The sequence below is a fragment of the Anneissia japonica genome, unplaced genomic scaffold (assembly GCF_011630105.1).
Source record: "Anneissia japonica isolate Jap-2015-1 unplaced genomic scaffold, ASM1163010v1 scaffold287960_len3192837_cov198, whole genome shotgun sequence".
NCBI classification, from domain to species: domain Eukaryota; kingdom Metazoa; phylum Echinodermata; class Crinoidea; order Comatulida; family Comatulidae; genus Anneissia; species Anneissia japonica.
Window position 1 is genome coordinate 289,175 of NW_022712725.1, and position 24,177 is coordinate 313,351.

At 33.6% G+C, this 24,177-nt stretch overlaps 3 protein-coding genes across 6 annotated transcripts in view; 2 read left to right on the forward strand and 1 right to left on the reverse strand.

Annotated features, from left to right (window-relative positions):
• Positions 1-21: 21 nt before the first annotated feature.
• On the forward strand, positions 22-15,143 carry LOC117108023 (F-box/LRR-repeat protein 17-like). 4 transcript variants are annotated; one of them, XM_033249864.1, is made up of 8 exons: positions 22-143; positions 5,142-5,287; positions 7,168-8,219; positions 8,915-9,026; positions 9,840-9,971; positions 10,876-10,983; positions 11,636-11,843; positions 12,609-15,143. In XM_033249864.1, the coding sequence occupies exons 3-8, from the start codon at positions 7,279-7,281 to the stop codon at positions 12,896-12,898; spliced, it is 1,791 nt and encodes a 596-aa protein (XP_033105755.1). In that variant the 5' UTR covers positions 22-143; positions 5,142-5,287; positions 7,168-7,278; the 3' UTR covers positions 12,899-15,143. The 4 variants fall into 4 exon arrangements, with proteins under 4 accessions (XP_033105755.1, XP_033105756.1, XP_033105754.1 ...); XM_033249863.1 differs by having other exon boundaries at positions 43-185; positions 5,142-5,291; XM_033249861.1 differs by having other exon boundaries at positions 43-185.
• Positions 15,144-15,365: 222 nt separating this feature from the next.
• LOC117108022 (E3 ubiquitin-protein ligase Praja-2-like) lies at positions 15,366-23,099 on the reverse strand. Its single transcript, XM_033249860.1, has 6 exons — positions 22,966-23,099; positions 19,935-21,403; positions 19,541-19,673; positions 19,123-19,240; positions 18,387-18,502; positions 15,366-18,066 (listed from the first exon to the last, which is right to left on the reverse strand). The coding sequence occupies exons 2-6, from the start codon at positions 21,350-21,352 to the stop codon at positions 18,007-18,009; spliced, it is 1,845 nt and encodes a 614-aa protein (XP_033105751.1). The 5' UTR covers positions 21,353-21,403; positions 22,966-23,099; the 3' UTR covers positions 15,366-18,006.
• LOC117108035 overlaps positions 22,585-24,177 on the forward strand; it is an 11,145-nt gene continuing 9,552 nt past the window's right edge. Inside the window, exon 1 of the mRNA XM_033249882.1 lies at positions 22,585-22,614. The gene's annotated coding sequence lies outside the window, so the exon portion shown is untranslated. The remainder of the gene's footprint in view (positions 22,615-24,177) is intronic.

Sequence of the window (24,177 nt, forward strand, 5' to 3'; positions counted from 1 at the left end):
TTACTTTTTTGCGGAAGCATGCAAGCACAGAATTAAAAACTTCCGGGTTTAAAGATGTAACGCGTTTTTAAAGTTTGTAAACACATTTTGAACTTTGAACCTATGTCAAGGTTAAGATGCTTAAGTATAGAAGAGACTTTCTGGTGCGCTGGGATTTCTGATATTCCTTGTGTAGTAATAGATTGGTAATTGTTATATATTGAAGTTTCAAAATTTATTTGTATCTCACAAATGTTTAGGCTATATATATCTGGGGTCAGACTTTTAAGCAATTATCTTATTTTTAACTATTGATAAGCATCACCCGTCGTGTGGCTAGCCTAGCCTAACTAAGCTAAGGACCTAGCCTAGGCCTAGCTAGGTAGGTGTAGGCAGGCTAGATAGATAGATAGAATGATAGATAGGCCTAGCTAGGCCTATAGATACAGGCCTATCCTAGCTAGCTAGGCCGTAGCCTAGCCTAGCATATTTAAAAATTGACTGCACCAAAAACATTTTCTTGTGAAGGCTAGGCCTAGCCTACTGAACTGTAATTTTCCTGTTTGATTTTACAATTATATTTCAAGCAATGCCTGGATCATGATTTATGTCTGTTATTAACATAGAAATAGATAGCCTTTGGTAGGCCTAGATAGAGCTAGTGTAACTGTAGTATAGATAGGCTTCTTTTTATTAGATACTAGGCCTAAGTAGTGTTAATTTATCTGTTGGCCTACCTATTATATATTAATGTATTTATAAAATTTACAAGGTAGCAGAACCTTTCCAATTATTTTTTTGGTACAGTAGACATCTCCATAATTTTACCCAATAAATTCAGAGTGCAAACAAGCTGCTTTTTTCGGGTTTTTTTTTTTTTAACCAATTGCTTGATCTACAAATTATCAGTTTCTAAAAATGAGAGTTTCATGTACAGAATTGTGACACTGCAGTTGTTATCGTATCAACCATGCATTTACTTCACACAAAAACAAGAAACTTAAAATAAGTACATTGAAACTTTTAGGCCTTTAAAAATAGAGTCAATTTTCGTTTTTTAATTTTGTAATGACAGAACTAACTGGTAGGTATGTTATATTGTCACCAGATTTTCACAAGGTTATGACTACATTGATTTAAATACAGGGTTCGTACGCGTCCTTAAATTCCTTGAATTTCCTGGAAAAACAAATGAGCATTTTCCAGTACTGGAAAGTCCTGGAAATTTAATATTGTCCTTGAATGTCCTGGAAATTTGATCATTTACCAATAATTGCATTACTACAAGTTGCCTAGTAACAGTAAATTGAATGAGAAACGTTCTTACAAGTGGTTCCCACAATTATCTTGAGAGAATCAGGTCAAGTCTTTGTACTGCCCTATCCAGCGCAAGGCAGTTAATTATCAAAAGGCAGTTTATTATAAAAGTTGTAGGCCTACAATTAAGGTCTATATATTAATAATAATGTTAGGCTTAATAGTAATAAATAATACAGTATAGTTGCTGCGAAGCAGCCAATTCATATCTTGACAGCAGTTTGACCTCTGAAAGGTCATTGTTTGTCAAAAAACAAGGGCCTAAGACGACTGAAAAGCGGAGTTTCCTTCTTTCGTTCTGCCGGGTAAAATCAATTACTTTAGGCGACGTTTGTAGACTAACCTACACGTACCAACGTCCGCATGTTGCGCTAGCCTTATCCCAATCTTGGCCTAGACTAGCTAGGATGGGCCTAGCCTTGAAGGGACGAAGGTCCCAATGAAAAACAACGTCGCTCCTTGATAGCTAACATTGTCTATTTAACATCACAATAATTCATAGACCTTTAGTTGTTTTTTGAATTGTACTCCACAAATCTCAGCCGATACCTCGCACAAAATAACGTCTCATACTATTGTCGTGACGTCATGGCTGGCTGGCTCACACTTTTGAAAATTTGACCTTGAATGTCCTGGAATTGTCCTGGAAATTTGCTTGTTTAAAAACGTCCGTATAATTTGAATTGTTGCATTCAGAATTCCCAAACAAATCTTGATTGTTACGATTTGCCATGTTTCTCATACTTAAGTTTACTAGGTGACGTACTGCATGCAGGACTAAAAGTCCTCTATGTCCAGGTCCAAATTGGTTCATCCTGGAATTTTCGATACTTGCTTTACAGTATGGTCAAACTTAACTGGTTGATCCTTCCAGAATTTATCTAGTCTATTTTCAAACACATAGAAAGAGGGGGCTGTTACAACTTCATTTGAAAGTGCATTCCAATTGTCCAATGCAATTGTCAATGGAAAACCTTCTTTTTCAGGAAATCCACACTAGAATGTTGTTTTAGCAACTTCATGTATTAGTGTCCAAGATTTCTGTCTGATACATTTAATTGTAGAAAACTATTTATTAGGAATTCAGCAAAGTGACTTTAAGGCCTGGAAAAAAATATTTGTGCCTCCGACCATTAAAATTAACTCGACAAAATGCAAACTTTAAATAATTCAGGGCTGAAAAAAGCAAAATTATTATTTATATTTATAAGTTCTTAATAATTATATTCGATGTCATCTGAATTTTATCCATGTACCTTTCACATTTCTTGAACAACAAAAAGAATGATCCAGTAGATCCTAAAATTTTTGTGTATTATTCGTACTTCACTGCTGATCTCTTGCCTATTACTGAAGTGCGCCCTCAGGTGTGACCATTTTGTAATCTAAACATTGAAAGTGATGTATAGCGTGCAGTAATTATGTGAATATGGAATTGATGCATGGTGTCTGAATATAATTTATAATATGAAAGTTTTTCAGTATTTAGATTTTGGCCAGATGTTTTGGGTGTATCTTTCACCAAAGAAATTCAATCCACTTTTAATCAATTCAGTCATCATTTGTAGTTGGGTTTAAAAACATTGTTTTACTTGGAGATTTTAATAAAGTTGCTTGTTCTTCCTGATCAGTTATTAAATTTCATATTTTATTATATAATATAGTCTCAATGTTTATAAACTCAGTCTCATTAAATGAGGATTAGGGAACGGAGCTAGTGGCTAGTAGCATACAGTATTTAGGAGTCTGAAAATGGGGAGCAAAGGTAAAGTGGGGGTTCGATGACAGGTGAGGGGTGGGGGATGTAACACTGACAATAGCAGGGTTTGAATTCAGAACCTTGGCATTGGAAAGCAACCAGCTTAGCCATCAAGTTACAGTTCAATTGCACTTCACTTTACTTGATAAATAGAGCCTTGCAATAATATAAAGAGCAGTTCTGAGCTCTGACAGAACTGATGTGGCAGGATGGAGTGCGATTTACATGAAAAACTTATCCTTCTTAGGCAGGGTGAGCATAAATATCGATTGGAGGGCCAAACTGATTTTTAAAATTAACACTGTCGGCCACATGCAAGCTTATGGTGAAAATTTTATGATTATAATGTGCTTGCAAAAACCTTCATAAGTATTATGGTACACTCCTTTTTTTACTGCTTTGTGTTTAGTTTTAATTTTAGTTTTTAACTAATGTTTGGTGTCGGACAATAACAACAATGGGTTTTCTAGTCGAAGATGATAGGCTGGCCCACACAAAAATTTTGTTCAAAGGTTTGCACGGTGAAGAAATGTTATAATATATTAAATGCTTGCAATATACGGTATACCGCATCCTGTAGTTTGTTCTGAGAAGAACTTGTTTTTGTTGAGAATGTTTCGATTAAATTGCTTCAATCATCATCAGGGGAATAACATCTGTACTCGTAAAATTATTTCCATCAGGCTGCCTGTGATCTGTGGGCCACACTTTGCCCACCTGTGCTCTAGGCATTTGAATGTCATTAGAAATAATTACTTAAGTGAATATAATAAAAATGACAAATTGTACAGTGAATCAGAACCTTGATTTCATTGTCCTAACTTAAATAAAAACTCAAACATTGCTTACAGTAGATGTATTTTTGTACTTTTTAAAAAGTGAAACAGTACTGAATAACCAGTTTCTAACAAATCAGTTTCTGTACTGCAATCCATTTTGTAACTGATTTCCTGGGAGTTAATCTTACTTTCCTGTTCTTATAAATATCACTGTTCAAAAATATTTCTACAGGTGCCATATTTGGGCCAGAAAAGTTGACTCCAGTATATGTTTAGGTTTTAATTGAATAGACACAATCCAAAGTGAGAGTCAATTGCACTTTCATTGTTTATTGGACATACTATAGGGAATGAAATTTACAGAAGTATAGGAAAGTATGGCTTCTTTGAAGCGTTACAAGCTGTGCATATTATTGATGTTAAAAAGTGTTGGTAGAACACCAGAAAAATACTGTAAATTGGTTAAAAATCATACTGAATGGTATGCAAATGCGAAAGACATAGGTTCCAGGTTTTGAGATTTTTTAGAAGGACTTAACACCAACAGTATCTAGGTATTGTAAGAGTCTTCAAGCAAACCCATGTGATTAGGGTCCTCAACAATTCAAGACTCATACATTACTTTTACATGTAAAAGTCAATATTGAATTTTTATTATTACTTTTATATTTTTATTATTATTCGTCATTTTAAAAAACGTATTTATAATTATATTGATATCTTTATATACTTTATCCTATACAACTACAATGTAATATTTGTATTTGTTGAGGGCCCCTTTAATTCAGCATTGGTGTTAGGGCTATCCTATATTTTTATTTTTTGTTATAAAAATTCATAATTTCCTAATATATATCTCGGTATCTTTATTCAATATTCAAAATCAAAATTATACAAAAAAAAGTCCATAGCTGCCAAAGGCTGAATTGGGGTTCTATTTACAATTAAAAGTTTATAAAAACATAATTTAATATTACAATTCAATTAAACAAAATTACACTTCAAAACACTATCATAGCAAACACTATCATAGCAAACACTAATTTAGAATGCATTTAGCACAAATAATGTTTTGTATACTGGTTAAGTGATTACTAATGATAGTGAAAAGACCTTACTCATCAGTTCTCGTCTGGTAATATTAATGGAAGAGTCCCAATAATACAATCATGACACTGCTGTCTACAGGGAATGGAGGGTCACCCTCAAAATATATTATGACATCACACTTCTGATAGATAATAAATGGAGGGGTACTCTGAAGAAAAATGACATTACCATGACAATGCAGTTTTATTTTTGTTTAGAATGGAATAAGGATTAGAGTTTAGTAGCGCTACGATAAGAGTGAATGACGTCAGATCTGCATACAGTTTATGAATGGGAAGAAACCGTTTGCACTACACATACAAGGTTGATGTCACTATAACATGCAATTGCCACTTCTGCACTGGTTCGTATGTATTTCCTCTGATTTACCTAAAATTAGAGATTAGTCACATAAACACTTTCATTTTCAGGTACTGTACAAATAAAGTAGCTATAATATTAAAATACAGTAGTAGCAATTCCATTTTGATAGTGATAGAAGGTTGAGTCCCTAGACTGGAATTTAAGTATTAATTCTTTTTTTTTCCAAATTTGTTAGGTAAATTCGCTTGTGAGCACATTCACATTAGATTTTACTTGGTTTGGAAAGTGTAAAAAACATCTCAGCTCACCATTCTTTTGAGTCTAGAGTACATAGGTATAAATGGTACTGCAGTATATTACTAAATCAATGGTTTTGTATGGAGTAAGCTTTACTATTAAACTTGCCTTTGCTATTCAAGATCACTACATCCACCTGCCTTGCTAAATAAATCATTTAAATGATTCCTAGCCATATAAAAAAATTGTAAGAATAATGAATTCTACTATGAAGTATTTTTAAGTAAAGTATTTAACAATGTGGACAGGATATTCCATTTTCTATTTGAGTGGGTGGTTGTAGTATCTTACTGTAATCTATGTTGGTATCTGTATCTCTTCCAATAGCTATAATAATGCTGACTCAGAAGTTTATGCTTCTAATGTTTTAGTCTTGTTTTTTTGTACAACAGTAAATTAATTGTCACCATGACAATTTAGATTCAAGTCCCTCCTTGACCTATCTTTCACTATACTGTGGTTAACTTATACTTTTCATAAAATTACATGCATCCATATTATATGGATTTATGCTGATTTGAAGTACCTGTAAAGGTAAATAAGGTTGAAATTTTGAGAGCAGCCATTACTCATTAAATAAATAAAACTCTAGAAAGAAGGAACCTTCTGAATATACTACAGTACATCTGAAATATATGAAATGTAAAACAGATATAGAAAATGATTTGTCATACTATCCACTCTAAATTTAAGAAATACAGTAAATACAAGTGTATGTATTGCTAAAACAACCTATGTATTTAAAATGATATTGTGTGAAAATATATTATTTGTCATGGCCTATTTATAGTTTAAATATCTTTGCTTTTCAGTGTCACCCAGTGGTGGTGACAGAGGGGGGCTTAGGGTTAGGGAATTTGCATACCTGTAGGACAGACCTGGACCCCCCTGTTGTCCGAAGAATGACTAGGTCGTCGGATCGAAAATAAAAAATATAAAAAATTTTCCTATCCAAATAATGCTATTTTTATTGCCAATCCCTAATATTGTGGTCTAAAAGCACATTTCGGACCAAATTGAGCCATAAAAACTCTCCCCATGAACCCTAACAAGGATTTTTTATCCCGAGCTGTCGACCGAGACTTCATCCTTACCTTGGTTCGGACCCATCCGTCGGACACGTCGGACTCCTTGTCTGCAAATTTCTGGAGCCACCACTGGTGCCAACACCAAAAATGTTATACATTAGATTGTAAATGTGTCAGTAAAGAATAACTTCCTTATATTATACACAATTGTTGATATACCATAGTTTTATTTATTTATTTTTTATAATATTCATAAATATATTAATAAATAAATAAAAACACAATTGTTGATTTACCATAGTTTAGTTATTTATTATTTATAATATTAATAAATATATTAATAAATAAATAATAGTATACATAATTGTTTATGTACTATAGAGTTATTATATTAAATTTTGTTATTGTTATTATAATTATGGTATGTGAATTGTTATTTAATTTGTTAGTGTTGTTATTGTATTGTTTGTTTTATTAATATAATTATCATTTTTACCAATATTATTCTTTATATATTTTTATATTTAATCTTAATTATTTTTATGATAGCTAAAATCATTTGGATATAATATCTAATCTGTGCTTTTATTCTTAGGTACAGTAGCACAGGACTAGTCATACTTGGTTGATTGTGAAAGAAAATGATGACATAGCAGTTAGTGATGTCACAAGTGTTTAGTAGTAAGATCATTCATGAAATAAAAACATGATGATGGTGATGATGAAGCCAGACAAGGAACAGAACTTGATCGAGGAAGGAAGTGAGACGCAAGGAAGTACAGTCAAGGAATGCAACGAAGGCATCAGTTCTCCCCATCAATATTCTCACCAGCATTCTTATGCTAATAAGCCATGTGATGTTAGTTCATTAACCATTCAGGCTTTAAAGACGAGTCACAATCGTGATGCTTCTCCAGAGAAAAGGATACTGTGTCCAAACTCAATCGAAGAGGTGTCAAATCCAAACAAACTTTGTAGGTACTCTTATATGGATTGCACATCCAGATCTCGAAGTTCCACCTTAAAATCTGATAACAAACCAGCGGAAGAAAGAAACCTTGAAGAACTAGTACCTAAGGACAATACCACATCAGCTAGTTCTGATATCGCATTCAAAAGTGACTTTGGAGATTTAAGACTCAAATTAAATGAAGCTCCATGTATTGTTGTACATGAAGCTGATCAGGTTCCTTCTAAAGATGATGAACCAATATGTAACAGCAACTTCTCACCTAACACATCCCACGTTCAACAGAAAAACTCTGACACCAAAGAATCACCGGTTGTATGGGAAGCTTCTTCAAATTTGACAGCGGAGGGATCAAATAAGCCAGCTATAAACCATCTACCACGATGTCTTCTTGTACATATATTTTCTTATCTGCCAATGCAGGACATTTTAGCTAATGCAGCGTATGTCTGTAAACTTTGGTATGATGTCAGTAAGGATCCAGATCTTTGGCGTGACATCAAGTTGGAGGATACGCACGGGAATTACCGAATAACTGACAATGTTCTTGATCGTGTGACATCAATTAGCAACAATATTTCATCCATTTTACTGGCAGATTGTTATCTTATAACTGATTCTGGATTAGCATCAATTTTTTGCAAGTGTGCGAACTTGAGGGCACTGTATATTTTACGGTATGTTTAAATGCAACTTCTGTCTTTTAATGTATATAGGAAAAGGCTGACTAAATTCAACATAATTGAAAGTGTGAACATTATTGTCCCTTAATTTTATATTTATTTTTTTACTACAGTTAGGAATTATGATTGCTATGTACATATAAGTATTATTCATTTCATTAACCGTAGATTGCTATGATTATAACAGGTTTTTCTTTTGTGCTATAAAAGTGTAGGAAAATATGCACAAATTATTTAATTACTTAATTATTAAATGTAGCTATACTCTTCAAACTTGACACAACTATAAATGAATGAAATGAAATTAACAGAAAATGCTGTATACAGTACAGTATGTATTATTAAAATAAACATGTACAATGTGCAATACAATGCCCATCACATAGGTCTCAGCTATGACTACTAATTAGTAGCTAGGCTTACTGACATTCTAACACTCATCTAAGGCATATTCATCATATACTGAAGAGTGCTTCAGAAGCTCAAGCCTAGCTGATTAATTGGTTACAGTATATCCCCTTTGAACAGAGTATTAAAATTCTGCCATATTTACTTAAAACCCTATCAGTCTGATATTGGAATTAAAGGGCACAGAAAAAATGTTGGCCTATTTGTCAGGCTTCCGGTTCAATCAAATAAATGCACTCTTACTGATATACAATTATTAAGTTGTGTTGATGATTTATCAGGTGTTCCAGATTCACCGACAGGAGCTACACATCAATCGCAGATCAATGCCATCGTCTGAAGATACTGAATTTGTCAGGTTCTACTGGCATTACTGATGTTGGACTTCAGAAGGTAGGCCTGAACACTTGTAAATACTTCAACATACAGTATAGGCAAAACAATTGGAAATACACTACGGATAGCATACGGGCCTAAACCCCTTTAAAAACTTGAATTCATAGACCAAAAGTATTGTAGAAATTATATATATACAGTATACTGTAGTACATGTAAATACTCTTTCATGCAGCATTATATAATATACTGTATCCTAATATGAATTAGGACATTAATAGATGATAAAGCAGATCCATTGTAAGATTTTACTGATGGGAGGACAATACAGTATTCTCATCAAGACTTCAATAAAACAGACAAAACATTTTAAATTATATTACTGTATGTCATACCAAAATATCTCTGCACTTTGAAACAAAGAAAAAAATTGCCAAGTTATATAAGTGTTATACCAGGTGAAACTGTACATTCCAATTAGTAAATGTACTGTACACTCTCTTTACTACTTGATACAACATGGTATGAATTATAATGGGAGTCAAGAACTAGATTTCTCTAATCTTGGCCCTTTTCTTAACTACATTAATTCATCTCCACTCCTTTAAAACCTAAACAATACACTTGATAATAAAATGAACTAAACAAGGTTTTATTCTCAATATTTGGATAACTTAATTTTTAAGTTTAAAAAAAAGTGATCGCTCCAAAGTCAGTAATTTTGCACCTGAAAAAGTAATTCAAAATTGGCCTAAATTAGTGTGACATCTGGGTATGGATAAATTTAAGTCATTATTAAATCTTGTTCTACAGTATAATCGAGATATTTTGGGCAAGTTTTACATTAATTATATTTTATTTTATATATAGATAGCATGTAGCTGCCAACAACTGGAGCATGTTCAATTGAATCGGTGTAGCAAAATAACAGACAAATCAACCCAAGTGCTTGCAATCAAGTGCACCAACATTAAACTTATTATGTTCCAGAACAATGAAGGGGTAACTATATAAAATTAGTATATTGAGTGAAGGTGGTCATTTGGGTCCCTCAGTGCCCTATAGCCAAGTCTCTTATGAGGGTTGTGGTGTAAAGTTGTGTTTAATTGCAAAAAAATCATGAGGGCTTTGGAAAGAGGTGGTTAGCGCATCGGTTGTGGCTTGGACTCCCAACCTTGAGGTCAGGGGTTCGAAACTCTCGCTGTGCAAGTCGCTTGTGTCCTTGGGCAAGGCACTTTATCTACGGTTGTCTCTTCATCCAGGAGTACAAGTGGGTACCTGGTAGGTTCAAACACAGCCTGCACTGAATACAGCTGCAACATTATGGAATTCCCCCATGGGGCTTGAGTGTGTATTCCATATGTGCTTGACCAATGATCTGGGGGTAATAATGTAAGTGCATAGAGGTGCCTACAATATGCGCTATAAAAGTCGACAATTATTATTATTATTTGGGATTGGCCACTGACATCCACCAATGTTGATTGGCCAATTCAGCAATGTCGATTAATTCTTTTCAAATGTGATGTTTAATCTCTTGTTGTGTGCATGAGCACATGGATAAAAGAACTTGATACACTAATCAAAAATAGTAGGGAATTGTCTCTCAGTGAACTGACCATGCTAGGTCCCACACTGTGGCCTCTGTGGGTCCCCAGGGGCATATTCAGAATACTGTTTTTTTCAACAATGACCATATATATATATATATATATATATATATATATATATAGTACTGCAAGTACTTTCATGTCTGTCAACCTTTCTATAACCGAGGCATACATGGAATAGCATGATCAATTGCATCAATTTACTAAATTTGGCCAGTAAGTTTAATAATTGTTCGCAGTTATGTGATCCTTAATGTTATAATTTACTTGTTTTTTTTTGTTTGTTTTTGTTTCAGGTGACTGATGCATCAGTAGAAGCTCTTGCATCACACTGCAAGTCTCTGCAGTCTTTAACTATACACAAATGTTCCCTTTCAACAGATGGTTTCTTCCATTTAGCAAAAGTGAGTGTTCATCTGTAATCAATAGTTACATTAGGTGCCATTGCAACAGTTATTTCTGTACCTTGGCCATGTATTTTAGATATCCTAACAGTGCCTGGAATACACGCATGTCCAACAAACGCATGTGTTGTCCCACAAAGGCACATGTTTATGAACAAATTTTTGTTTCGTGAGACCTTAGCATCCAAGGGAAGTGGCTTAGTGGAAGTTCCATTAAGTAATCCTTAATGTAAACATGTTTATACATTACTTCGCAATCCCAATATCATTTAAGTCTAGCATAATAGTTTCTATAAGTAAACAAACTGAATATACACACTATATACACTATAGTAAAATTTTTAAATTCTAGCTTTGTAACCTGGAAAATTTGGGTTAGGGCGAAGGTGGTGAGTGAGGCAGTGCAACAGAAGAATCTACAGGGAGACAAGCCTCTGTTATTTTTAGAACATTGTACTACTTTCTACTAAATATGCAATTGAGCCATGTGTTTCACTAGGAAAGCAGCTGGAATAGAACTAGACATAATGATTGCCAGTCTAGTGCACACACAGGGGTTATTACAAAATGTTACGACTGCACTATGCTTGTTTATTAATATAAGTATTACACTTTTTATAAATCTTAATAATCATTTTGTTCACTCTTACAGATTCCAACGTTAACCAAAATTGACATTAGTAACAATAAGAATGTGACACCAGCTGCTGTCAAGTATGTTGTCAATCACTGTCGACATCTGCAGTTATTAAATCTCTGTCTGTGCCATAGTATTGATGATGACTGCATTAGACATATTGCCATCTACGCCAAAGAAATCAAGAAGCTCTTATTAGTGGGATGTCGGCTCACTGATGAAGGTAAATGTAAAATGTACTTTCATAACACACTTTGATGCATGGATTAGTAGCTCATTCATTAACTTCCTTTGCTTCTGCTTAATGCTACCTGGTAAACTGGTGAAAACTACTCATGTTCACCGCAGGAGCTGTTTGGACCAGTAAAATGTATTTTAGAGCCCCTCTTTGTCTTGACTGATGAACTGGGTTCTTTATCACTGGGCCTACGGTTTATATCTAATATTTAGGCAAGATTTTTTATACCTTGTTAAGCAAAAATGCCGACTGGCAATAATGGTTATTGTGAATAAAAATAAATCACCCTCCACCACGAAAAAATTTAAATTTAGTAAAAAAAATACAATTTTATATTTATTTTTGTTATGCCCTCTGCTCCCCTGAAATCTCCAGAAATAAGATACAGTATACATATTTCTTTCTTAATTATATAAATTTAAATCATTTATCAATTTCAATACTACACTGTTTAATTCATTAATAAAATGTTATTTTAGTTTTCTCCTCCGCCTAGATGGTTTTGGCAAAATGATAAAACAAAATTTTTACTTTCCCCCGCCCCCCTTTCCCGCACTGGCAATCTTTAAAAAAATAAGTTTGCGGAACAAGTCTTGCCTTATCCGGCACCACGATTATGGCTACCAGTTGCGGTGCCCATGTACTGCTGTCTAAATGATTATTATCGCATTATGATCATACAACATAATTAATTTGGAGACCAAATAATAAATCCATACATAATATTTAGGTTAATCTTTTTTCTCCAAGCTTTGTTAAGTCTTGGGAAGTATGCCGGCAACTTGGAGCACATAGATGTGGGATGGTGTGAGGAAATAACAGACCATGGTGTCATCGCAATCTCCAAGATGTGTCTGAACCTCAACTACCTTGGCTTAATGCGCTGTGACAAAGTGTCGGATCAAACCATGCTACAATTGGCACAAGAGAATACTCATATTCTGTACAGCACATTTCTACTGGACAGTCAGAGACTTATAGCTCAAGCATCTCAAAAAGGCTTTGTGTTCAAGTTTGTTGAAGAATACAATTCATTTTAGCTACTGGTTCCTAACCCTTTGAACTCCTGAAGCTAACTCTAACATAACCTGCAACTCTTGGATGAAAATCAGAGAAATTACTGTATCCATGATGCCCATGACATGCAGCAAAGGCACAAAAATATGTATTTTATATATGATCCTACAATTAAAATTACTGTGGGCAGCATATATATATTTTTATCTGATTGGTCAGTAAAATCTCTCTCTAAAGAATAAAACACATCATGAGCTTTTCATACTGATTTGCCCAATATATCAGGGTTACTGGGAGAAGGAATCTATGCTCTTGATATAGCTGGCTCCTGATATAGCTGGCTATTAAACTGGTCCAAAGGGTTTTCAGGGGGTGGGGTGAGGGATAAATAATGTTTAGTAAAAACTGCAAGACTTTAGGTGAATTGACAATTGGACCCAGCTTCAAAAAGGGTTGCAAACCAGGGTGCTATTATATAATTCAACAAAAGTAATTATGAGAATAATTTTATTTTATTTATTTTTTATTTTATTTGCTCATTTTTACATTACATTTTTTACAGCAACGAAAGTTGCCATTTACAGAATTAAAATAACTACTGAAATAAATGCATACAAGTTTTTTGGTTTTTTTTAAATATGGTATGTTCCACTACAGCAACCCTGGATAATGATTTTTTACGATAATGATGACGATGATGATGACAACCATGTTATTTTACTATATCTCATAAATACAATTATGTTTCATTGGTCAATTACATTCAGTACTCAAGTCATAGTTCTGACACAGATCTTGTTACTACACCTCATAAATATTAATTAGGTAATAACATTTTAATGGTCAATGTCACTCGGCACTCAGTACAGTATGTTGCCTACTTTCCCACTCGTGCTCATTTACGCACTGTCACAGGGAACAAAGTACTACTACCCAAAATCATCTATTGAATACCTGGCTACATGAGTCGTATGCCAATTTTGTATTACTCAAAAACAATTACTAGGCCTACTTAAAATCGATATGGACGTTTTATTAGGCAAGGAAAAGCAAGGCCTATTTTATTAATATTTATGAGGTAAAGCAAAAGAAAGACAACATGGTTTAATATTGGTTAAATGACTTGCATACAATCAACTGCAGTATTGTTACTAATATTATCAATATTAAGTCAGCATTTAGTCATTGCTTTTCTCATAGATTAAAGCTTCTTTATCTATGTTTAATTATTATTAATGTACTTTCATAACTAATAGCATTAGCAGCAGAGCTGAAGAAGTATTTTCGTAAATATTATCTTCATCATTACTTTGAGCTAATGAATTCTATGTGAAATTTGTCAAAGATTATACCTTTATGTTCCTGATCTCAAGGGCCAATTGACTTGTATATTCTAACCTATATGTTAATTGATAACTTTGTGAGAAACATTTAGATAAATATTAAAATATGAAAATTAGCACATCTCTCTTATATTACTTCAGTTTTTATATGATCATGTGCATTTTACAAGAGCCGATATTACATTTATTACAGAACATTTAAAGTATGTAAATATATTTGTAAAGCATGAGCGTGTGTGTGGGGAATAAAGAACCAGTAATTTATACAATGCCTGTAAAAATCTCTGTATTACCATATTCTGTGATTATACATAACTACATCATTCAAAGTTTTTGATTTTTAGTATTGACTGTACAAAAAAAAATATTTGAGAATATGAAAGTAAATATGATAAACATTATAATATGAATATATTGAAATGTGCCCTATTGTTTTAGAAAGTATTTCCAAGACAATTTTAGGTGGATTTGTAGGTGTTCATACCAGACTAAGTTATACTAATGAGTTGATGCTTTGTGCAATTGTATTCAAAAGTGTGGAAGAAACGCATGTATATTTTTTTATAGAAAAAATAAAATTGACATTAAATACAGAAGAAATTGGTCACCTTGTAAGGTGCAAAAATAAGTGTGTGAATCTTGGGGAATGGACCCCAAAATGGGGGGGGGTCTCTTTCTAACACTCATATTAAACATTCTTGGATTAAATACTTTTAAAAATTGTATAAATTATCTGTACAGAGGCTAAATGAAAGAATTATGGTTTTGTGTACAAGTTAAGCTTTTGCTGTACATTTTCGGTTGGCTTAACATTCAGAACAACTATGGGTACTGATTTTATGGACCAAAATATTTAGTGTAACAAACGTAAGATATTTACTGTGTGAAAGATATAGAAATGATTTTAATATACCATATAAAAATAGAATTGTCTTTGATGTTTGTGTTCATTGGATTATAATGTTTTTCCATCATCAAGTTAAAAAAATAATAAGAATCTAAACATTTCAGCAACAATTTTAAATAGAAGACTGAACAGGATTTTTAAATAAATAAAATGACCAGGTTTTGGTGCCACATGGCTAATTAGCCCTTTTAACCTAAAAAAAATTAAAAATTCCATAGATATTAAAGTAAAACAAAGTGATATCACAAAAAACGGGTTTTATTGTAACATTTCAACCAAAGAACATTTTCCTTCAATATTATGTAGACATGTAAGTAATGTAAACCTCTTTCTTCACAGTACTTAAAATTAACAGGATCGAGAACAAGTATTAAGAAGTATGTGGAACTGCACTATATGGTAGCAGTTCCACATCCCCAATATAACGGGAAAGTCTTCCTATAACTGAAGTCAGGTGACCATGGCACCCCAGAGATGGGCAGAGTGGGTGTAAACAGATTTATTACTGTAATACATGTTTAAAGTTATACTGTCATCATTAATGACATAATAAATAATATAGGAAAAAAGTAACTTAATTTAACTTTACAAAGGAATCTGAAAATAAAAATTGTGATTGTGTAACACTTTTTAAACCAGTATAACATTTGCATAAAACTAACAATTGTTACTGGCAAGCAAGGTGAAATTCAGTGAGGTACCAAGAACAGTTACACACACACACACACCTACAATTGCTGGCCAATTATTTATCACTCCAGGTTGCATCCACATTCTTACTTTAATAATCCCCAAAACATATTTCTTTGAAAACATCAGTAAAAAATAAAGCAAAGAGACACCCAATGTATACATTCACTGTCATTGGGTAATACACAGCAAACAAAGTTATTGGGTGCTCATTAAATAAATATATAGATATACTTATATATATATACGGTTCCATATGCATTTTGATATAAAAATAGAGAAAAATTATGACACATACAAATGCAAACACTGAAAAACAGATATTCATTCATGCTAAAAAAATTTCTGAGAATGAGCCTTTAAAGTTGACAAGAGCAAATATCAGTTTTCCTAATCACAGTGTTTGTGTTTGTACAGATAATTTTTTGTCTCTACATAAAATATATATATTGATTGTTGTACGACTGCAAACATAGAAAGTATGTGACCAACTCTGGCAAAACCAGGTGCTTGTAAAAACTAAATCGGCTAAAATTCACATGTATTGATCATCTCCATGCATGTTGGACTGAAAATATGAATTACATCTTCTCCATTTGTTATGTTTTTAACAATTTTTCCATCAACTATTTGCTTTTGACCTACATGCTACAAATAATCTCATTTTTCATTTTTTGAGACAAGAACCTGTCATGCTAGAGTGGGTAACATGTATATAAACAAAACAAAAATTATTTTAAAATAAAAATAAGTCTTTCATAGAAATGAGAAAGAACACAGAAGATGATACTCGCACAATTGTACAAGTAGAGGCAACCGACCAAAGTATACACATAAAGAGCAATTGATAAGGCTTTAAAGTATACATGATCATCTAAAAAAATCATTTGTGTAGCAATAGATAAAGCCAATGGAATTGATATTGAACAATTTTGTGCAATAAAATAAAGTACCACAATTATCTACGGAAAAGTGTTAAATACCAAGTGAATATTTAACCAAATTTACCAAGCCAATAGGATGTGATGTTTCATTGGGTTATTGGTGTTTTATGTTGATATACCAATTAATTCTCTTTAATTTCAAAAACATAAAATATATTGTCACTTATTTATGTTCTATATGCTATTCTATTTTTTTTTTCTACAGGTATTGTTTCTTTTTCTGTAATGAAACTTATGTTTATTTGTAGGGTGTAGGGTAAAACAAATTTTTAAGAGGGTGCAGTCAATCCAGCTAGATAACAAAAGATAACTTATTATTTATATTTTCTTTTTTTTTTTTCTTTTTTTTACCATTTCACTTGGTACAGTATAAAAATGACTTACGGTTTTTATATAATTTACTTATTTTTTTTGTAATAATAAGTCTACCAACATTATTTTTTTTTTCCAAGTTGGTTGCTATTATATTTCAATTCTTAGAATGGCTAATTGTTACTATTATTATCAATGGTGGGACATGGTAGAGTAAATGCATTGCCCTATTCATCATGAATGCTGTTTGTTAAGAGCATGGCATTTAGCCATTCGCACACACTACATCACAGAACCATGCTCTCTGTGTTTGACGATGAGATGCCATCTGTAAAGCTACACGTATAGCATCAAACACAGATAATACAATTGTCTATAAGAGGTCAACAGTTAATACTTCTGAAATAATCAGCACACAATGTTGTATACTGTGGAACACATCCTTTAAAACACCACTATTATGAGGTCACTCCTATTAAGGAGACAATTTTTTGGCCATGAATAGAGGTAAAATACTTTTTTAGCAATACGGCCATACGGCAATCCTAAATATAATTATATAAAGAAAAAAATTTTAAAAATATAAATTGAGAGGAGAGGGAGGGTATCGGTGTAATAACTATCAACATCACACGTGATATGGCTCTCTCTCATTGAAGAGTGTGCAGTACATTAAGATTGCAGGCAGATTATCATTTTACAAACAATACTTTTTGTTTATTAATGACGGTCCACTGCCCATGTAAAAACAAAGCCATATTGTGATATACATATCCAATATATTTACCATACCATTCTCCATTTTTTTCTTTTTGATATGGGAAAAGGGATTGATACAAATGTGTTGACGGTAAATAAATGATATTATTTTCCTTCTCTTTCTTATCTACAACAAACCAAAAAAATAGGTTTACTAGCCACATCCATTTACTGTTTCAAGTTCCTTCTGTAGCTGGAGGTTGGAGTTGAAAGCGACACACTGGACAGGTGCCAGACTATATAACAAAACACAAATAATTAGAATTTATTCAGATGTTATTAGCAATGATTGAGAGGTGGAACATTCCCCTGACTACAAGAGAAGGGAACACAAAAATTCACATATGGAAATTATATTACCACCTAAGGTCAAGTAAAAACCCTCAAATATTAAAATAAAATTTGTTATTGTTTACATAATTTTGGCTCTCCACGTCATCTCAAATTATTCATGTTTATTACAACAATTTCTGTTAACAATACATACATGGAAATGGTTAGCATAAAGGTCATGTGATGTGTCACATGGTACAGGTGTAAGGGTACAGTACATTACCTTGTGTAACCAGGCAGCTATACATATAGGATGAAACATGTGTTTACATGGTAACTCTGTTAACTTCTCATCTAAAACATAGTCGCTTCTACAGATTGCACATGATGTATTGTCCCCTGTCACCAAAAGATAATTTTAAAATTACTATACAAAATAGATAATCAATTCAATTTAATTCAAGATTTTGTGAATGACAATTGGGAGAGAATGATGGCTAGGATTAAACTCATAGTGAATGGTATATGGTATATGGTATTGGATGCTCAGAATCACTGTCGCTAGTGTCCTCCATAGATGGAAGCTCTGTTTCAGGTCTGTCTCTTATACACATCTATATATAAATCACATGAAAGTAACTACAGTATAAAGATATACCTCCACTGGTGTTGATTAAAGATGATAATAAATATTTGAGAAAAACGTACGTCCCCATCGGGATTCCAACCCAAGACCTTCTGATTACCGTTCGGATACTCTACCACCTGAGTCATGAGGCCAAGTGGACACCCTTGTTTTCCCATTAGGACACGTTTTTTTCTTAAGGTATTGCGTAATACGCAACAAATAATAGTAAATCACATGAAATTATATGAGTGATGTATGTTCACATTACAAAACCAATAAAAACTTATTTAACATGAAGAATAAAAAAAACAAAAAACAAGAGATACCCAGCGATCTACTGGAAAGTTATAATAATGATGATAAAAAAAAAAAGGTTTCAATTTCAACCAACCTAATATATTTTTAGTGGCAACTACACATGGTAGCTTTGCAATAGTCTCTTCTGTAGCTGGTGGTGGTGCACCATCATTTTGAAGTTCTGGATGGGAGGCTATTATCATTACCACATTCTGCAAACAAACATATTAAAATAGACTCTTGTAAAAAATAATGTAATAGCAACGGAGTGTATCACGTGGTATTGTGACGTAACACTGTAGTACTCTATACCAGCAGATAATCATACGATTCAAAAATTGGCAAGCATGCACATTGATCAACTACCTCCACTCCCCGGGCACGTATAGTACCAATATTCTTTACCAAGAATAAGTTAGACCCTTTGGTGGAGGATGATGCAAGATTTCATTGTCCTTTCATTTGAAACAATGTACACAATGACATTTATAAATAACACTCAACTGGCCTACCTCATAGAGTGTATGGAGCATGTCCTGGGCAAACTGCAATTGTCGATGCAAGATGAATTCTCCCACAGAAAGTTGAGGGATGCGTAGCGCCAGGGATAGCAAAGGATCAAGTTGATCATAATCTTCAGCAACCCTTTAAAACAATAAATACATTATACTGAATAAGTTTTTGTTAATGTTAACAGAATAATTTCTATCTTTTATGAAGAAAGATAAATGATATAAAAAGCAGAGACTGAATTCATGTCTACTGATTTATCAATTTATTTTCTTTGAAAAACCTATACTTGATTGCAAAGCACTAAAAGGGTCTACTGTACAGATGTAAAACATGCACTGTCAATTCAATACATTTGTTATTGGCAAGGAAACAGTGATCTTGTTCTTATTTTACCTGTATATCAAATCATCTTCACTTATGTCTGTATCTTCAGCACTGTGTTCTGAATTATAGCCTGATGCCATCAGTGGATCACTATCAAAAACACCATCTGGTTGGCTAGAATTATCACCAGATGCAATGTCTCTGTGACTACTGCCAATAGGATGATTTCTTCCACCGACAAAGAGATCCTCACTTTCACTATCACTAGAGGAGTTGGAGGAAGAGTCACCATCATGTTCAGCACTGTTATTCTCATTTGAAGTTCTGACATCCTCATCCTCATCAAAGTAATCCTCTTCATTCAGGTCGTCATCTGAGTCCCAGTCAGAAGAAGACGGAGAAAATATTCCAGCTAACAATGTCGATAAGAAGTGTTGATGAAACTCTATAAATGGTCTGGCAACATCAGAAAAAGGTTCAGCTAAAGGATCCAATACATCCCAGTCTTCACCACTGTCATTCTCCATCGGAAATCTCACAGATCTTAATGTTGTTGGTTGTATGTTAATTCGTGCTGGATGCTCAGAATCACTGTCGCTAGTGTCCTCCATAGATGGAAGCTCTGTTTCAGGTACCACCCTATGATTGGAACACTTTTTTCTTGGTTTGGATTGGCTGGTTGTTTTACTCTCATGTTTGGGGGCATTTTTCTGCTTAGTATTTTCATATCGTGGACTTAATTGTAATTCATCTGATGGGCTTTGAGAATCAGATGTTGAATGGTGTTCACGTTTTCCACTCTTTTTAGATGTTCCTAGAATCTTTGATCTCTGGGAATGTTCACATTTTTTTTCCATTTTAATTTTCTCATTAGTCTTACTATGCTCTCTCTTCTTTGATGAATGTCTACCTTGTAGACGTGCTTGTGAGTTTGAGTACTTTGAAAAAGTAGAAGATTGTTTCAAGTTTTTATCAAAAGATTTTTTCTTCTTGCTGTGAGATTTCCATGGAGCTTTACTTGAGTATTTCTTTTGCAACTTAGGCGATGCATTGGACTTTTTTGTACCTGGCTTCTGTAACTGGTCACCTTTAACAAGCCGCTCTTGTGGAATACTCTCTTTTGGTAAAGCAGTGGCAGATTTACATTTTGGTCTGCCACCCTCTTTTTCCCAATCTCGACGGCTTTCAGGATTGGAGCTACCCAAACACTCTGACAGCAATGGAGTCCTGCAGTTGCTGTTGCTTCTTCGTTTATTCTTTTCATTTCTTTCCGATCCAGAACCTCTCGCCCTTGCAGGTGATTTATTACGAAGTCTAAAACATCCATTGTCATTTTTTGAATTATGCCAAATTTTTGCTGTGTCAGTCAGTGAGCTCTTTTTCTTCTTGGATTTGACATCACATTGTTTTTGTCCTTTACTTTTGGAGACTACTTTAGGGGTTTTGGTCAATTGTGAATCGGCAACTGGTTCCTTCACCGATGCCATACCAACATCCTCAACACAATTCCGCCTACAGTTTTAATCACCTATAGAAATCTGACAAAGAAAAAGTAACACAAGATTTAAGCTCAATTATTCATACATTTAAACAAATGTTTTACTGTACTGTAACCAAAAACTATGACTAGGATGGTATACGAGGTAACAATGGGTTGCCTGAAAAACTGAAAGTAGAGTTGGAATATGGAATATCTGCTTTTTTACAATGTATTTTCTGTGTAATCTACACTAAAAATGTATTATTAGTTCCTGCACAATTTTCAGTAATTTTAAAATATATTCTGGTCACATCACCCCTTAACAAACTTGGCCTACAAATTGATCTGTTAATATAAAGAGATGGGCAGCGGTGCCGCCAGAAATTTGCCGACATGTAAGACGGAGGGGTCCTAGCCAAGGGCCGATGAAGTATGGCTTAGTAAGGTCCAAAATGTGCTTTTAAAATCAGATGTATATATTTTCTGATTGTACATTATTTCAGCTTCAAAATGGTGTTTAAATTATTCAAATACGTTTAGAAATAAGGGAGATATGATTAAATGAAGTCGCTTAATACTACAAGTCTAGGAAAAATACAACAATGAAAAAAAGGCTTTGAAATTTATCAAAGCGTATGATTATCAAGTAAAGGTCGATCAAAAATCACGAAATTTTCTTGCTTTCTGATTTTTTCGCAATGAAAATTTGGTATGTTGTAAATCAATACTTTTAGAAACTGTTTTGATTGAAAACAGAATTTCAACCATATATGAGGTTTCTATTTATTTTGCCTCATAACTCATTATACGCCATGCGACTTTACTCTCATTTCGTGGGGCAGGTCTCATATTGTATAAAAAACTGGTTTAATTTTTTTGTTTTGTTAAAGAAAATGTATTACCAGTAACAAAATTGCATTGTTTTTTTTATGCTGTTGAAATGAATAATGCGGCAAAAAAAAAGTTGTTGTAGTCCCACATCAATATTTTTAAATTAAACTTTTTGACATGGGCGGGAGTGATAATCTAAAGTTTTTTTCAGTGTGCCCTTATTTGGATAGGCAGATTATTTTTTTTAATTTTTGCTCTGACGAGGACAGGCCTGGGACGACAGGCTTGAGGGGTCAAGGCCTGTCCGACGTGGGGGGGGGGAGGGGAAGTGCCCACTGACCCCACCATCACCACTCACTGAAGATGGGTCAAGTCAGTGTACTATTGTATAGTCCGAGTTGGCGAAGGGCCGAGTTAACTGAAAAGCCTGTCAAGAAGGTAGCAGAGCACACAATCACAGAGTATTATTTGTATTGCAGTGGTAATAGTAGCTAGAGCATCAATATTTAGGGCACACCACTGCCTACCCTAGAACAAGCTAGCTAGGCCTACAAGTAGGTCTAGGCTACCATATAGGAGCGGCGGAGCGGCCTGCCTTCTATTTTAGGGTCAGCCCAGCCCAGCTTAGTTAGGTAAGGTAGGCCTAGGCTAGCCCTAGCCTACTAATAATACAAACAAGGCCCTAGGCTAGCCAGGCCCAAGTGGAGCTGCGTTGGTACTTCAGTGTTCGCCATCGCATTAAAATGAATCTTACTATGATGAATACATATAAAGTTGTGAAAATCTTACATCCTAACTGGTGCCATTTTCTAAATAACTTTCTGAAATATATATGTAGTCCATAAAAAAAACAAGCCACACATCAGGAGCTGCCCTCTTTTCTTCACAAAAAAAACACAAGAAATGGACAGCGCCATCTACTGTCGTGACAACGAAAAACATTAGAAGATCCTAACCTCCTCTGTGCAGCAACTTCGAGACCACCCCAAATTTTCAGGTTCCAAATTGGTCTCGATTTTGAGGGCGAACTGGAAATATAATATTCGAAATTGCGCGATTTATATTTTGAAGAAAGTAATAACGGGAAAACTATTAAAAATACAAACAACATCCGTTCAAAATAGGATCTGAATTTTATATAGGGCCTGATCTATGTTAGATTAAGTAGTCGCCCTCCAATTCGAGGCCACCTTTGGGACCGAAAATTTGGGGTGGTATCTGGGTTGGTCTCCAATTAGAGGGCTAGCTTTGTATTAAAATGTTGAAGATTGTTTTGGGTCTTCGGAAAAGTGGTCTCGTATTAAAGAGGCCTCGGAATTAGAGAGGTCTCGAATTGGAGGGTGTACTGTTAGGCCTACTATTGTAATTCCATGCGAAAAATAGAATGTTTAATAAACACATCTAGAAGACGAACACCATTACCAAGAAAAAAGAAATTTAAATATATTTTACAGAGAATATCGAAATTCATTGAAAAAAAAACTTTCAAAAAGAATCTGGATTTTATATAGGGCCTCATCAAATGTTAGATTGAGTTATATTTATTGTAATTCCAAGCCTAAACAAATCGCACTTTATTGATTTAATAAACACAAAACTCTAGAAAACGAACACCATTACCAATAAACAAAAAATAAATAAATAATTATATAATTATTAATAAAGAGCAATACATCGAAATTCATTTAAAAAAACACTGTCTTACGTGTTTATGTAATGTCTTGATAAAAGTGGTTCATAGAACCACGTCTCTTCTATATAATGCATTATGCAATTCGTTATTATTCTGATGTTATGAAAGTTATAGTACCAAGTTAAGCATCAACTTTGAATTTACACCATCACCACCGGAGAGATGAATATTTCTCAGAGGTCATTGGTCACCATAGCCACTTTCTAGTTAAAAAAATTATTTAAGCAATAATGTAGGCCTATAATACTGTACATAAACAGTTCATAAAATGTTTTAATTCATATAACATATATATATATATATATATA